Source organism: Trachemys scripta, chromosome 3, assembly GCF_013100865.1.
Source record: "Trachemys scripta elegans isolate TJP31775 chromosome 3, CAS_Tse_1.0, whole genome shotgun sequence".
NCBI classification, from domain to species: Eukaryota; Metazoa; Chordata; order Testudines; family Emydidae; genus Trachemys; species Trachemys scripta.
In genome coordinates, this window is record NC_048300.1 from 32,453,183 (window position 1) to 32,468,069 (window position 14,887).

General features: G+C 40.2%; 1 protein-coding gene across 2 annotated transcripts in view; it reads right to left on the bottom strand.

The window, feature by feature from the left end:
- Positions 1–14,887, bottom strand: part of MSH2 (mutS homolog 2) — a 108,312-nt gene that overhangs the window by 53,445 nt on the left and 39,980 nt on the right. For both annotated transcript variants that reach the window (XM_034764403.1, XM_034764404.1), the window contains one exon: positions 3,960–4,159. In XM_034764403.1, coding sequence (XP_034620294.1) covers positions 3,960–4,159 — 200 coding nt within the window. The remainder of the gene's footprint in view (positions 1–3,959; positions 4,160–14,887) is intronic.

Genomic DNA, 14,887 nt, shown 5'->3' on the forward strand with positions numbered 1-14,887 from the left:
TTAGGTGTTGGACAGCTTTTAGCATAATGGAGTGCATCTAAGGATTTACTGATTTTGTGTACTGAATTGTATTTGATCTGTGACTTGGAGACCTCCCTGGGAATTGTCTACAGAAATTATCTTCAAGACTTGCCTGTGGGAATGGTAAACTGAAGTTTCCCTTTTAATTCCCCTCCCTCCCCCAAACTGCTGCACAGTGCAGAATAACAGCAGCTCACCTCCAGTAAGGAAAAACGGGAGCATATTCTCTGCACCTACTTCTGCCTATAATAGTGGCATGAACTGAGATAATAGGCAGTGTCTTGATGCCCTCCAATCCCCGTTTGTTCTGCCTCCATGCATCTCCAGTGCTCGGTAGTGCAGGATTTGCAAAGGGAAAGCTACGATAGTCAGGCTCCTCAACCCGCAGGGGAACTTTTTTTAAAAGTTACTATTCCAAAAATATTCTCAGGCCCCAAAAGACTGCTGTACTTTAGCATCACAAAGCACATGCTGAATCAGGAAGGTGGACATCAGCAAAGTTCTCACCATTTTCTGTTAACTTAATGGAGTTCACTTTCAGTATAATGCAGACCTTCACCATCAGTATTTTGCTTAAAATGTCAAAATTTTGAATTGTCTAGGTTTCAAACTGCTAGAAAGTCATCCTAACCTTTTTCACAAATTGTATTATTTAATAATGCAAAAGTCTTTGAAGCAGTAGTAAATATTTGCTTCTTATACTTCATTCAACACTTCAAAAAATAAAAAAGGAGTTACACACTGTGTAATCTAGGTACCAAGTAGTGTTTAACACTTAAAAAAAAAAAAAAAAAAAAAAAAAACACTCCCCCAGCCCAGGCCAGCAAAGGCTAAAAAATGCACCAGCGAGGGGACTAGACAGTTCAGGAGATCACTATCAGCATTATAGAGCCTTTCAATCCTAAATCATGAACTCCATTCTATCTCAAGTACATTGTGACCTGTCATTTCCATCTGAAGACTATTTAGTGGGCTAAGCAAAATAAGTTGTAGCCATCTGTGCACTGAGACCAACATCAAGTACGATCACTAACACTGGCCGGCCAAGAATAGAATGGGCTCAGAGATTAAGCTATTCTGCTTTCAATCTTAGAGCGTTTCATAACTGACAGAGAGAAAGCTGATTTTTTTGTTCTCCTTTTCTCTGCTGGACTTATTTTTGCTTGGCTTTTGATTAAAAAAAATTGATTGAGATCTATTCCTGAGTAAAAGATTAAATCCTTTCATTAGCAGACTGCTGAAGTTGCAGAAATGGAAGACAGTCATTTTAAATCTAACTAGTCTCTGCAAAACAACTTTGAAGAACAATGCAAGGGAGTACAGCAGCACAGAGAAAAGATATATGCACCAATAAATTGGAAGTATGAAGTGTGCTACTATTTTAGGTGGGGAGTTTGAAATTGTGGATTTATGGGATATTGCAAAGTCACAAATTCCAGTCCATCCACAGTATGACTAATATGGAGGTAATTACATTTCTCATTTCCAAGAACTGAAGGAACATGAATTGTGATACATTTTTTTTTTATATAAAGAAAACTTGGAAGACAAACCTGAACTAATTTGGAAAAATAGGATGCATTAAAGAGATGGCAGGGATTAGATACAGAGAGTCAAATAATTTCTCTTCTCTGAAAGTGGACTCATCAGTTTTTCATGCACTGATTAACAGAGCAGGGGCACATACAGTACAATAATCTCAGATATACCTGAATACTTGATAAATTATCATAATTAGTTTAAGTAGCAGTAAAAATTCACCTTCTTTAAAAGAATGAAGAAAGTTTAATGATACAACTTAAAAAATGAAATTTAGATGAGCATGTTTTCCAAAAGTCTAAAGGCAAAATACATAAATTCACAATAAAGTCAAATTTAAGATTAAGAAAATACTGGATTTCTTTTGCATATGAATCATATCAAAACAGATACTTTTAAAATTAGTTTAAATGAAAATTCATTTTCATTCTAGTTTCGTTACTTAAATCTAAAGCATGGTAATACAAGGCTTAAGACACAGTGAACACTAAGTTATCTGCTTTCAATATGATCAGGCAGCGACTTAATATCAGGTTTATATAATCAAAATTTAATTTGTAGTAACAATATGGATTTTCTACGCTTCTACAGAGGTTTACAATGGATTACATTTTAAACTGCATGCTAGGCTCATATCAGGAAGCCCGTTTTCCACATAATTGTGGCAATATACCTTCTTTTATGGTATTCTCCTTCCCTTTTCACACAGTACTACAATTTATCAAGCAAGAGAAACCAATTTTTGTTTAGGAGTACTGAACACCTTCAGCTAAAATCAGATAGAAAGACCCAATTTCATTTTTCTCTTATTCATTATGCCCTATAGCAGCCACATTTTCTGCCTGAAGTAATACAAGATTCCATTCTAATAAAAATCAGAGTGCCTACCTCACTAATTTTTAACAGAAAGCAAAAAAAAAAAAAAAAAAAGTGTGGCCAGTTATTCCACTAACATTTTCAGTTCCTGGGAAGCTTATTTTTGGATTTAAACCCAGACTATTAAAGAGTTACTGCATTCTACAACTAACATATTTCCTTCAAAAAAAGTCAACAATAAATTAACTACAGTGTTACTTTCAAACAGGGTGGATACAAAGCAATGATTTAAAAAAATGGATTTTTTTTATTTAAATCAAATTTTTTTGATAAAATGCTTTTTGAGGAAAAACCTATCTAAAGTTTTAATTAAGATACACTATAGCTCAAAGATATCTGATCATGGAATAGGGATTATAAATTCTAATTCTATAGCATGAGACAATATATTCATGTAATGTTTAAGAAAAGTTTTGTAAATGAGTTCCAATAGTTCATGGATTAGAGAGCCCAATCTTACAGGGTTCCTGGGGCTTCTGTATAGATTATTTAGAGTAATCTTTCTATCTACTCAATGGCACTCAGTGCTTAGTCTAGCAGATACCATCAGGGATGCTCAGTTTTGCAGTTCTCAAACTGGATTTGTGTCTCCAGAGATAATATGTTTGTTAACAGCAAAAGTGTTTTTAAATAAATAAATAATAGATAGAGGTGAGAAATAACAGACATCAACCCTATTGTCCCTCTGCAAATTTGTGGGCTACTTCCTGCAGCTCCCATTGACTGGGAAGGGGCTCCATGCCTGCGGACGCGCCAGGTAAACAAAACAACAATATAATAGATATTTAATTCAATAATTCCATAGAGTTTAAAATCATCACATTTTGGTGTAGATGCTTCACTTTTTACCAAAAATATTCGGCTTATGAATGAGTATATATGGTACATTCTTTTATTTATTTTTATATTTCGAGAGACAATTCTAAAGACAGACTGGTTTATGGGATATTTCTTCCTAGCAGATAGGATTGAACTTTCCATCTTGGCTACCTACCAGTTATAAAGTGTTTTTGCAAAAGGGATACTACATGATTTGAGACATTTTATTTTCTATTCACTTGCTAAATTCATCTGAAAAGTATCTATGATGTTCTAGAACAGGGGTAGGCAACCTATGGCACGCGTGCCGAAGGCAGCACGTGAGCTGATTTTCAGTGGCACTCACACCGCCCAGGTCCTGGCCACCAGTCTGGGGGGCTCTGCATTTTAATTTAATTTTAAATGAAGCTTCTTAAACATTTTAAAAACCTTATTTACTTTACATACAATAGTTTAGTCATATATTATAGACTTATAGAAAGAAACCTTCTAAAAACGTTAAAGTGTATTACTGGCACGCGAAACCTTAAATTAGAGTGAATAAATGAAGACTCGGCACACCACTTCTGAAAGGTTGCCGACCCCTGTTCTAGAACAACAACAACAAGTTCCCTTTCTTTTGAAATCCATTCTCTACTTCTTGCCAATATCAATATGTCACAAGACATAAAACATTTAAAATAGAGGCATGGGAGGCATGTTACCTTCATGTTTTTCCAGTGCCTGTACAACATTAGGCAGTTGGTTAATAGCTTGATACATTCGGTAACAATCCTGCAGGGTTGCTACTTGTCTTTGAAATTTCTTGGCTAGCCGGTTGAGATCTGGAAAACGACGTAGAAGCTCTTCTTGAAGGCACTGCCGTAGTTCTGTGTCTACCACAAAGGCCTCAACCAAATTTAACCTACATAAAAGATCAAAAGAAGAATTATTGCAAATAGGCAAGCCTTTGTGATTGGTAGAACATAATGGAAAGCTTTACTGAACTGCAAAAATGGAAGTGCAGAAGGCCCTTTTTGTTTAGTTGCACCCAATGCCAACACACTTTTGGTGGCAGAAGAACTAGTGAAATTATGACGTTACATAAAACAAGGCTAAGCAAGTGAGATTTTTTTTTTTTTTTAGTCCAAACTACATAAAAGGTTTTTACAAAGGGGAGGGAGAAAAATTGTTCTCATTAACCTCTGACAATCAGCAAAGAGCTTAAATTGCAGCAAGGGCAGTTTAGGTCAGGAAAAACTTCCTGTCAGGGCGGTTATGAACTAAAATAAATTGCCCAGGGAGATTGTGAAATTTCCATCATTGGATATTTTTAAGAGCAGATTAGACAAACACCTATCAGGGATAGTCTAGATAATACTTAGTCCTGCCATGAGTGCAAGGGACTGGACTAGATGACCGCTCATGGTCCCTTCCAATCCTATGATTCACCCGCTGCGATAAAGGTGAGAAAGCTCACAAGACACCTGAGATCAACCCTTACTCCCACAAAAACACAAAAGAAGTCCTCCAGCAAAATTAAGGAAGACAAGATTTGCCATTCCTAATATTTCTAATAAGCAGGAAAAAAGCCACTTTGAACACAAAACAAAACTTAAGCTTTCTTTACAAAACAAAGCAGCAAAACAAGGACACAATCCCCTTTTTGGAAAATCCTTTTCAGTTCAATTAAGATGTATAGCAACTGGAAGATAATTACTAACTTCACCTTTGTATTTTAATTACTCAACCATTATTTATTTTCCCAAATTACTACCCGTGTTTCAAAGCTTTTACTGAACCTTAATCTGCAAAAGTGCTGTTTCTTCCAAGATTTAATTTCATAATAGCTTAACTGCATTCACATATAAAGAATTAGTCTGACTGACACTTCAACTGTGTAAAGTTAGCATGCCCACTGACAAGTTTTATTATTATCACACTAGACTTCATTTAAAGTGTGACCAATTAAAATGTATTCATACAAGACAGTTAGAAAACCAGCAAGCATTTTCCATCCTCTTTTATCAGCACAGTATCTGGGAACAAGAAAATGAAATTCCAAAAAGCAGCTCCCTCTTTTTTTCCCCCCCTATTTTTGAAATTTTGTAAAAATATGTAAAATATTCTTAATGGGCTGTAAAGCCAGCAGAGGTTCTGCCATCTTATGACAAGTGATGGAGCACTGGGTTATATTTTTCCACTATACAAGGTAATATAGTATCTATCAGTTTCTTTTGAGAATTGTTTTTACTGTAGTATTTGTCACTCCATTGACATCTTTACATATTTTGTATATTCTTGCATTTGCAATGAAAAAAACAAAACAACTATTTTTCCTCCCTGTACACTGGATTCCTTGGTCACATTAATAATTTATCAGGTATATTTCTTTGCTCTAACATGTTTGAGCTATGTAACCTTTTATTTATATTACGTAGGAGGAGAGAGTTGAGCTACTTACAGGGACCCGATATTGAAACATAATGCAGCTGTCCTAGATTCTTGTTAAATCATATCAACATGTGGACAGTGACTAGGCTTCAACATTAATACTGCTTTAGGAGGCATTTGGGAGGAGGAAGGAACAGAACTTTCACTGTATTACTGCTATTGCTTTGTAGGCTCGCAACAGACTATAATGGTTTGAATTACATATTAATAGGTATCTTTGCAGCTAGCAGTATTAGAAGTGTCACTTTCTTAAATAAAGCTTAGCTTCTAGAGCAAGATCTGCTGGGAAACCCAAGGTCTAAGGAATATAAGTTTTTATTAGGGCTGTCGATTAATCACAATTAACACACATGATTGACTCAAAAAAAGTAATCGTGATTAATCGCACTGTTAAACAATAGAATACCAATTGAAATTTATTAAATATTTTTAGATGTTCTTCCATATTTTCAAATATATCAATTTCAATTATACACTTTGTATTCTGTATTGTAGTGCTCACTTTATATTACAAATATTTGCACTGTAAAAATGGTAAACAAAAGAAATAGTATTTTTCAATTCACCTCACACAAGTAGTGTAGTGCAGTCTCTTTATCATGAAAGTTCAACTTACAAATATAGGGTTTTTTGTTATATAACTGCACTCAAAAACAAAACAATGTCAAACTTTAGAGCCTACACCTCCTACTTCCTGTTCAACCAATCGCTAAGAGAAACACGTTCGTTTACATTTATGGGAGATAATCCTGCCCACTTCTTAGTTACAATGTCACCTGAAAGTGAGAATAGGCATTCGCATGGCACTACTGTAGCTGGCGTCACAAGATATTTATGTGCCAGATGAGTTACAGATTCATATGTCTCACATGCTTCGGCCACAATTCCAGAGGACATGCTTCCATGCTGAAGACGCTCGTAAAAAAAATAATGCGTTAATTAAATTGGTGACTAAGGTCCTGGGGGGAGAATTGTATGTGTCCTGCTCTGTTTTACCCGCATTCTGCCATATATTTTATGTTATAGCAGTCTAGGATGATGACCCAGCACATGTTAGTTTGCAGTGAAAGTGTTCTTAAAATTTGACAAAATGCAAAGTTTTAAGAATCTGAAATGCCTTCCAAAATCTGAGAGGGACGAGGCATGAAGGGCTTTTTGTACATAATTCTACATTTGTAAATTCGATTTCCATGATAAAAGAGAGTACACTACAATATTTGTATTAGGTGAACTGAAAATTACAATTTATTTTGTTTTTTACAGTGCAAATATTTGTAATAAAAAATAAATACAAAGTGAGCACTGTACACTTTGTATTCTGTGTTGTAATTGAAATCAATATAATTGAAAATGTAGAAAACATCCAAAAATATTTAAATAAATGGTATTTTATCTTTTAACAGCATGATTAATCGTGCAATTCATCGTGATTAACTTTTTAAATCGCATGATTGTGATTAATTTTTTTTTAATCGCTTGACAGCCCTAGTTTTTATATTTGAAGATTTCAGTGCAGACATTTTTGTGCTGTACGAAGCGTTCGATCCAGACTGTTCCTATAAAGCCAAAGCATTATATTGAACCTACTGAACAAAATCAATGAGCCACTTGGAGGAATACATCTTAACCTTCATTTCTATTTCTTGACTCAACTATTACTCTTCATAAATTTAGGCCACTAGACTATAAATGGAGGACAAGCTCTTCGATATCCTGGAAAGGGGTGTGTCAGGAGAAGTTGGTACACATTTTTTATTTAGAAGCAAATCTTTTTTTTTTTTCCAAACCAGGTTATTAAAAACTTAAGCACATAGCCAGAGATCATATAAGAAGGATTGGCAACTTTTGGCACCGTGGCCCGCCAGGGTAAGCCCCCTGGTGGGCTGGGCCGGTTTGTTTACCTGCCGCATCCGCAGGTTCGGCCGATCGCGGCTCCCACTGGCCACGGTTTGCCATTCCAGGCCAATGGGGGCTGCAGGAAGCAGGCCGAGGAATGTGCTGGCCGCGGCTTCTTGCAGCCCCCATTGACCTGGAACGGCCAACCGCAGCAAGTGGGAGCCGCAATCAGCCTAACCTGCGGACGCGGCAGGTAAACAAACCGGCCCGGCCCACCAGGGGGCTTACCCTGGCGTGCCGCGGGCTGAAAGTTGCTGATCCCTGTCATAGAATATCAGGGTTGGAAGGGACCTCAGGAGGTCATCTAGTCCAATCCCCTGCTCAAAGCAGGGCCAATCCCCAACTAAATCATCCCAGCCAGGGCTTTATCAGGCCTGACCTTAAAAACCTCTAAGAAAGGAGATTCCACCACCTCCCTAGGTAACCCATTCCAGTGCTTCACCACCCTCTTAGTGAAAAAGTTTTTCCTAATATCCAACCTAAACTGTCCCCACTGCAACTTGAGACAATTACTTCTTGTTCTGTCATCTGCTACCATTGAGAACAGCCTAGATCCATCCTCTTTAGAACCCCCGTTCAGTTAGTTGAAAGCAGCTATCAAATCCTCCCTCATTCTTCTCTTCTGCAGACTAAATAATCCCAGTTCCCTCAGCCTCTCCTCATAAGTCATGTGCTCCAGGCCCCTAATAATTTCTGTTGCCCTCAGCTGAACTCTTTTCAATTTTTCCATATCCTTCTTGTAGTGGGGGGCCCAAAACTGGATACAGTACTCCAGATGAGGCCTTACCAATGCCAAATAGAGGGGAATGATCGTGTCCCCCTCGATCTGCTGGCAATGCTCCTACTTATACAACCCAAAATGCCGTTAGCCTTCTTGGCAACAAGGGCACACTGTTGACTCATATCCAGCTTGTCATTCACTGTAACCCTTATGTCCTTTTCTGCAGAACTGCTGCAGAACTCGGTCCCTAGTCTGTAGCAGTGTGTGGGATTCTTCCGTCCTAAATGCAGGTCTCTGCACTTGTCCTTGTTGAACCTCATCAGATTTCTTTTGGCCCAATCCTCTAATTTGTCTAGGTCCCTCTGTATCCTATCCCTATCCTCCAGCATATCTACCATTCAGTGATTTGAGCATTGGCCTGCTAAACCCAAGGTTGTTAGTTTAATCCTTGAGGGGGCCATTTAGGGATCTGGGGCAAAAGTCTGTCTGGGGATTGGTCCTGCTTTGAGCAGGGGGTTGGACTAGATGAGCTCCTGAGGTCCCTTCCAACCCTGATATTATATGACTCCTTTCCCCCTCATGTTATTCTCCCAGGGGATCCTGCCCATCAGTTCCCTGAGGGAGTCAGTCTGCTTTTCTGAAGACCAGGGTCCATATTCTGCTGTTCTCCTTTCTTCCTTTTGTCAGGATCCTGAACTCAACCATCTCATGGGTCACTCCCTCCCAGGTTCCCAGAGATAGTGAGAAGTAGACAGAGCCATTAAGGTCTCTTTGTTAAATCTATGTCACTACTCTAAGAATTAACCTGACTTGCTATAATGACAAAGTTTGAGTAGACAGAATTCAAAACTAACATTTTCATATGCATTAATCTGGAAGCTGTCAGCTTTAGCTTAATGCTGAACTTTTCTTCATAAAAGCCACCATTAAGGACACAAGTGAGGGTATGAGATAGATACACTAATCTGTCCTTTTACAAGAGGTAAAAAATACCTGCTTAAGTCAAAACTGAAAACTAATTTGGTGATTTTATCTTAGTGTCACAAGTGTAAACATGCCAATGTTATAAACCACTACATAATGCTACATGACTTTTCTCCTACTTGCATTACGATTTGGAACATAGGATACCCCTATGGATCAGACCAAAGGTCCATGTAGTCCAATATCCTGTCTGATAGCAGCTAGTACAGATACTAAAGAGTAAGGTGTAAGGACCCCATAGTAGGCATGCATGTCCACACTATACTCCTTGTGTCGGCGGTGTGCGTTCTCATTAGCAGTGCTTGCATCGATGCAGAGAGCAGTGCACTGTGGGAAGATATCCCACGGTGCAACTCACCACCATCTAGCGCAGGATGTTTTGGGAAGTGTTTGCTATGCCTCATGGGGGCAGAAAATTCACGCAGGGGTGACTGGGAACATGAGGTGAATGACCCATGATGCAGCTTGTCCCCTCCCCTAAGTTTATCTACATCCCATCATATTTCATGCCTCTTTTCAGAAGCCGACCAAACCTGCACATCTGCCATCTCTAGGCATGGATCCTGCACAGCTCCACACTACTGTGCTGATCACTGAGACCACAATGCACCTGCCTGATCCTGCAGCATTTCCAGAGCTGCTATGCAGAAGATGACAATTCCTTCCACGTAGCCTTGCTGGAAGCCATGGAAAGAAACAATTCCTGGTGGGCAATTGCGGAGCAGCTGAACACGGTGGAGCACTGGCTCTGATCCTGAGAAACAAGCATCGACTGGTGGGATCGCATTGTGAAGCATGTATGGAATAAGGAGCAGTGGCTGCAGAACTTTCAGATGTGCAAGGTCACTTTCCTGGAGCTGTGTGCAGAACTTGCCTCAGCTGTCAAGCGCAGCAGCACCAAAACGAGGGCTGCCCTGATGGTGGAGAAGCGAGTGCTGATTGCTCTGTGGAAGCTTGTGACGCTAGACTGTTATCAATCAGTTGACAATCAATTTGGCATTGGGAAATCCACCATGGGGGTTGCTGTGACCCAAGTATGCAGAGCCACTAATTGCCTTCTGCTAAGGAGGACTGTGACTCTGGGCAATGTTCAAGTCATAGTGGATCGTTTTGCTGCGATGGGGTTCCCAACTGCGGTAGGGTGCATATCCCTATCTTGGCACTAGACCATCTTGCCACAGAGTACATCAACAGAAAGGGCTACTTTTCTATAGTGTTGAAAGCATTGGTGGAACACCGGGGACGTTTTACAAACGCAGGATGGTCCAGGAAGGTGAATGACACACACACCTCTTTAAGAACATGTTCAGAAAGCTACAAGCAGGGACTTTCTTTCTGGACCACAAAAATCACCACTGGAAATGTTGAAATGCCAATAATGATCCTGGGAGACCCAGCCTACCCCTTACTCCCATGGCTCATGAAGCCAGACACCTCGACAGCAGTAAGGAGCGCTTCAACAACAGGCTCAGCAGGTGCAGAGTGACTGTTGAATGTGCCTTTGGCCGTTTGAAAAGGCCCTGGCACGATCTATTCACCAAATTAGACCTCAGTAAAAATATGCATCTCCCCATAGTTATGGCTGCCTGCTATGCACTTCATAATATCTGGGAAGCAAAGGGGGAGAAGTTTCCACTGGCATGGAGGGAGGAGGTGGATTGGCTGGCCGCCAATTTTGAGCAGCCAGATACCAGGGCTATAAGAAGAGCTCAACAGGGGAGCTATATGGTTCAGGGAGGCTTTTAATAATAAGCCACAGTTGATTTTCTATGTTGTGCCTGCCAATGTGTTTTTAGCACGCTGGTCTGAACCTTGCTGTGAGTGCTGTGTGGGTAGTAATATAACCTTGCAAATGCACCTATTGCTATTGACTCAGAATATCACACACACACACACACACACCCTTTCTCCCTGTGCTTTGAATAAAGATGAATTCAATTTCCATAAATGGACTTTTAGTGCAAATATATGCAAACAAATATATGTACAACAGAAAAACTTTACAAATCCAGGGGACTCAATGTTCTTTCCCCTTCCAAGTTCATTTTCTTTTACAAACACATACACACCTTGCCTATCCCTGGTTGGGATAGGGTACCAGCCCCCAACACGACATGGAATGTGTGTGTGGGGGGGGAGAATAGGTGCTGGAATGCAATTTGATGGGCTAGAGAGGGAGGTGAGTTTGAATGTGTTGCGCCTGAAGGTTAACCAGACTCCTCAGCATGTCTGTTTGTTCTTCAGAAGCACCATCATCTCCTGCTGCACATCACACTCCTTCTCCTGAGCTTTCCTTCTGTCCTCAATGTCCCTGTCCATTTCAACCAAGAGAGTGATCCTCCACACCCTCTGCTCAGTGTCTGCTGCTCCAGAGACTTGTCATCCCAAGTTCTCTTCTTTCTTCTCCTTATCTGGCTCAGACACTGCTGCTGTGGAAGGAGAGGGGAAGGCCACATTTGTAGCTGCAAAAGAGACAATGCACAGAGATGCCATTGTGAGTGATAGTCAAGGTATATGGAAGACTTGCTATGTTGAAATCACTCCCTAATCCATGCAAGTTTAAAGCAGTACATTTTCACTTCAACCAGGTATTCACAGACTGTGTTGGCTATCCCAGCCATGGTGAGTGGAGGGGGTAAGCTGGCACAAGGCGGGGGTGGGGGGGGAGGGGGAAGCAGCCACATGAGCACTAGTGTTTGAGGTTCAGACAACTGAACTGATTTACTGGCACCATTCCCCACTGGCAGCCGTAACTTTAGCTGATCTCACTCCTGGGGGTAATGGAGGCAGAAAGGGAACAGCTGCTGCACATGTCCAGTTAAAGACCAGGTCTGTATGCTGCTAGCCTGTGTGCTGCAATGATGCCTGCCGAATTAATTGCTGAGTGGCATGGGAAAACGTCCTATGCGGTGGCAGAAATAAGGCTGCCCTCCCCAGCACCTTTGGCAACGGATTGCCGAGTACCTCCAAGAAAGTCTCCTTAAGATCTCTATGGAGGATTCATGAGACATCATGGTGCTCAAACAAAATATTTCGCAGGGCCACTTCTGGCTAACTGAGCCGGTCAATGAGAACCAGTGGAGGTAAAGTGGCTATTTCACCACCTCTTGTAATAAATAAAAACTAGTAAATGAGATGATGTGTCCCCGCAAGATCAATGCAAAACCAAGTACTTACCAGAGGTTCAGTCCCCGGCATCACGCTCGCCCATGCTGAAGTGTTGCAACTAGCTGGACTGCTCCAGGGTTAAAAACAGCTCCTGACTTGCCATGACACTGGATCCCTGGTCGCCTGTCCCGCATGTGTGTCCTCAGGTTTGACTGTGGTGGCCCGTGATTCTGACTCCTTCGATGTATCTGCAGAGTTCTTGGGAGTGGTAGTGGGGTCACCGCAGAGCGCAGCAGGTTACTCCTTGTAACAGCAGCATGTCTGCGGTACCATGCCGGAGCGACTGCTTGCCTCCCTGGCCTTCTGGTATGTCTGCTGCAGCACCTTGGCTTTCATGCTGCACTGCTGCGGGTCCCTCTTGTAGCCCTTCTCCCCCATGCCCCAAGCAATCTGCTCGTAGATGTCCACATTTCTACAGATGGATCTGAACTGTGCCTGCACAGCCTCTTCTCCCCAGACCCAGAAGATCCACCACCTCCTGTACACTCCAGGCAGGTTCACATTTGGAGCTTGTAGCTGGCATGCTCGGCAGTTGCTAGGCAAGCTCTCCATGTCGAACAAACAGTACATGGAATTTAAAAAATGCATAGGCCATTATAAGGGATGGAGCTCGTTTCTGCACACTTGGCCGCTGGGCAGCGGAGCTCAAAACGGTGAACAGAGTGGTCACAATGGGGCATTGTGGGACGCCTTCTGGAGGCCACTTAAGTCGATGTAAGCAACGCAGTGTCTTCACGACAACTGCGGTGATCTAACTATGTTGACTTAAGTGCAAGTCTCTCATGGAGGTGGTGGTAAGTTGATGTAGCGGGAGACTTACATTAGTGGGAGAAACATTGTAGTGTAGATGCTGACATAATTAGGTTGACATAAGCCACCTTGCATTGACCTAACTTTGTAGTGTAGACCAGGCCCCAGAGGAGGAGGGCAGGTGAAAGTATGCTTCTCACCACAGAACTAGGGAAACAATTTTGATTTAACAGGAAAGCGTACTAAACAGAGAATTAATGTCCTGCATTGGTACCTAGCTCATGGTTTATTTGCCTTTAGTAAAAGGACAAAATTAAGAATATATTTAAACAAACAAAAAAAACAAACAAAAAAAAACAGCCTTCAAGTCACGTTAGTCCATTAAGGAAAACTGAAGTCATTCTCCCTGAATTTAGAAAGGGCTTTCAGCCCCATTCTTTCACAGTCTTTTCCTCTCATTAGTCCAAATTAGTATAATTTTTTCTATTTTGAATATCATTAGGTACTAATCTTACTGATTTCCTTTAGAGAGCTACATCTCCACTTTTTTGGCAGAACTCAACTGCTACCATTTCACCCCTGTTCCTACAAACCACCATTCTGATGTACCACTACAAAATCATGAGTAATTTAAACACAGAATACTATAAAAGACATGATTAATTCAGTATGCTTATTTCCATGTCTTTCTATGGCTTGTCTACTGAGATGAGGTCTGTAAGCTTCTCCCTACACACACACACACACACACACACACACACACAGATTGCTTCCTCTGTTGCTATGCCAATGGGCCTTTTTTAATTACAATTTTGATGGTATCAGACTCAATGCTGACATAACAGGCATACCTGTTAGTACCTTTCAACACAATTTCTAAGCTTTTATGGTTTGATATAAGGTTTCCTAAGTTACAGGAAAGCATTAAGCAATATTGATATGTATGCAAACCGAATTACAGAATCACAAGGTTAAAAAGACTGCTGGATTGTTTTTTGTTTTTTTTGTTTTTTGAATGTAAAGCAGCAAGTGTGGAAGTGTCTGGTAAAAAAATGCCCAACATTCATTAATAGGTCTGACATGGGTAGATAAAAACTGGTGATTTAAAAAAGAAAATCACATCAGATTTTTTAAATTTAAATCAGACTTTTATTTTAACACACTTTTAAAAAAATAAGCCTATTTTAAAATTAAATTTGAAATTATGACAACCTATGTTAAGACCTAAAATTATTATAATCTATTAAAACAATTTCAACACAGCAAAAATAAGCAATACGCGTTTGCTGCTAAGTTCTGAAGAAAGTCAAACCACTGAACTGTTTGAAGTCATTGGCCAAGCATACAGTGCTCGGGTTTTTTGAAGTGTTAGCTTTCGATAGTAGTAGCCTCTTCTGCACGTGTAAAGGGAGTATTTTCTTCATTGCAATGTATTTAACTAGCTTAATGATTAGTTCATTCAAAGCTAAGAAGGCAATAGGAGTTGAAAAAGCAGACAAGCTTGTTTTTCTCATACAATCTATGAACAATTAGGTATTAGAGGATGAGCTCTCCTAGCTCTAAAATCTTGAATGACATGGTGACCAGAAACAATCACGTCAATTAACTAACTACAGATAATACTGTCTTTGTTTAGTAAATCACTAACTTTTAAATACCCAACATATTTTGATCAATTTA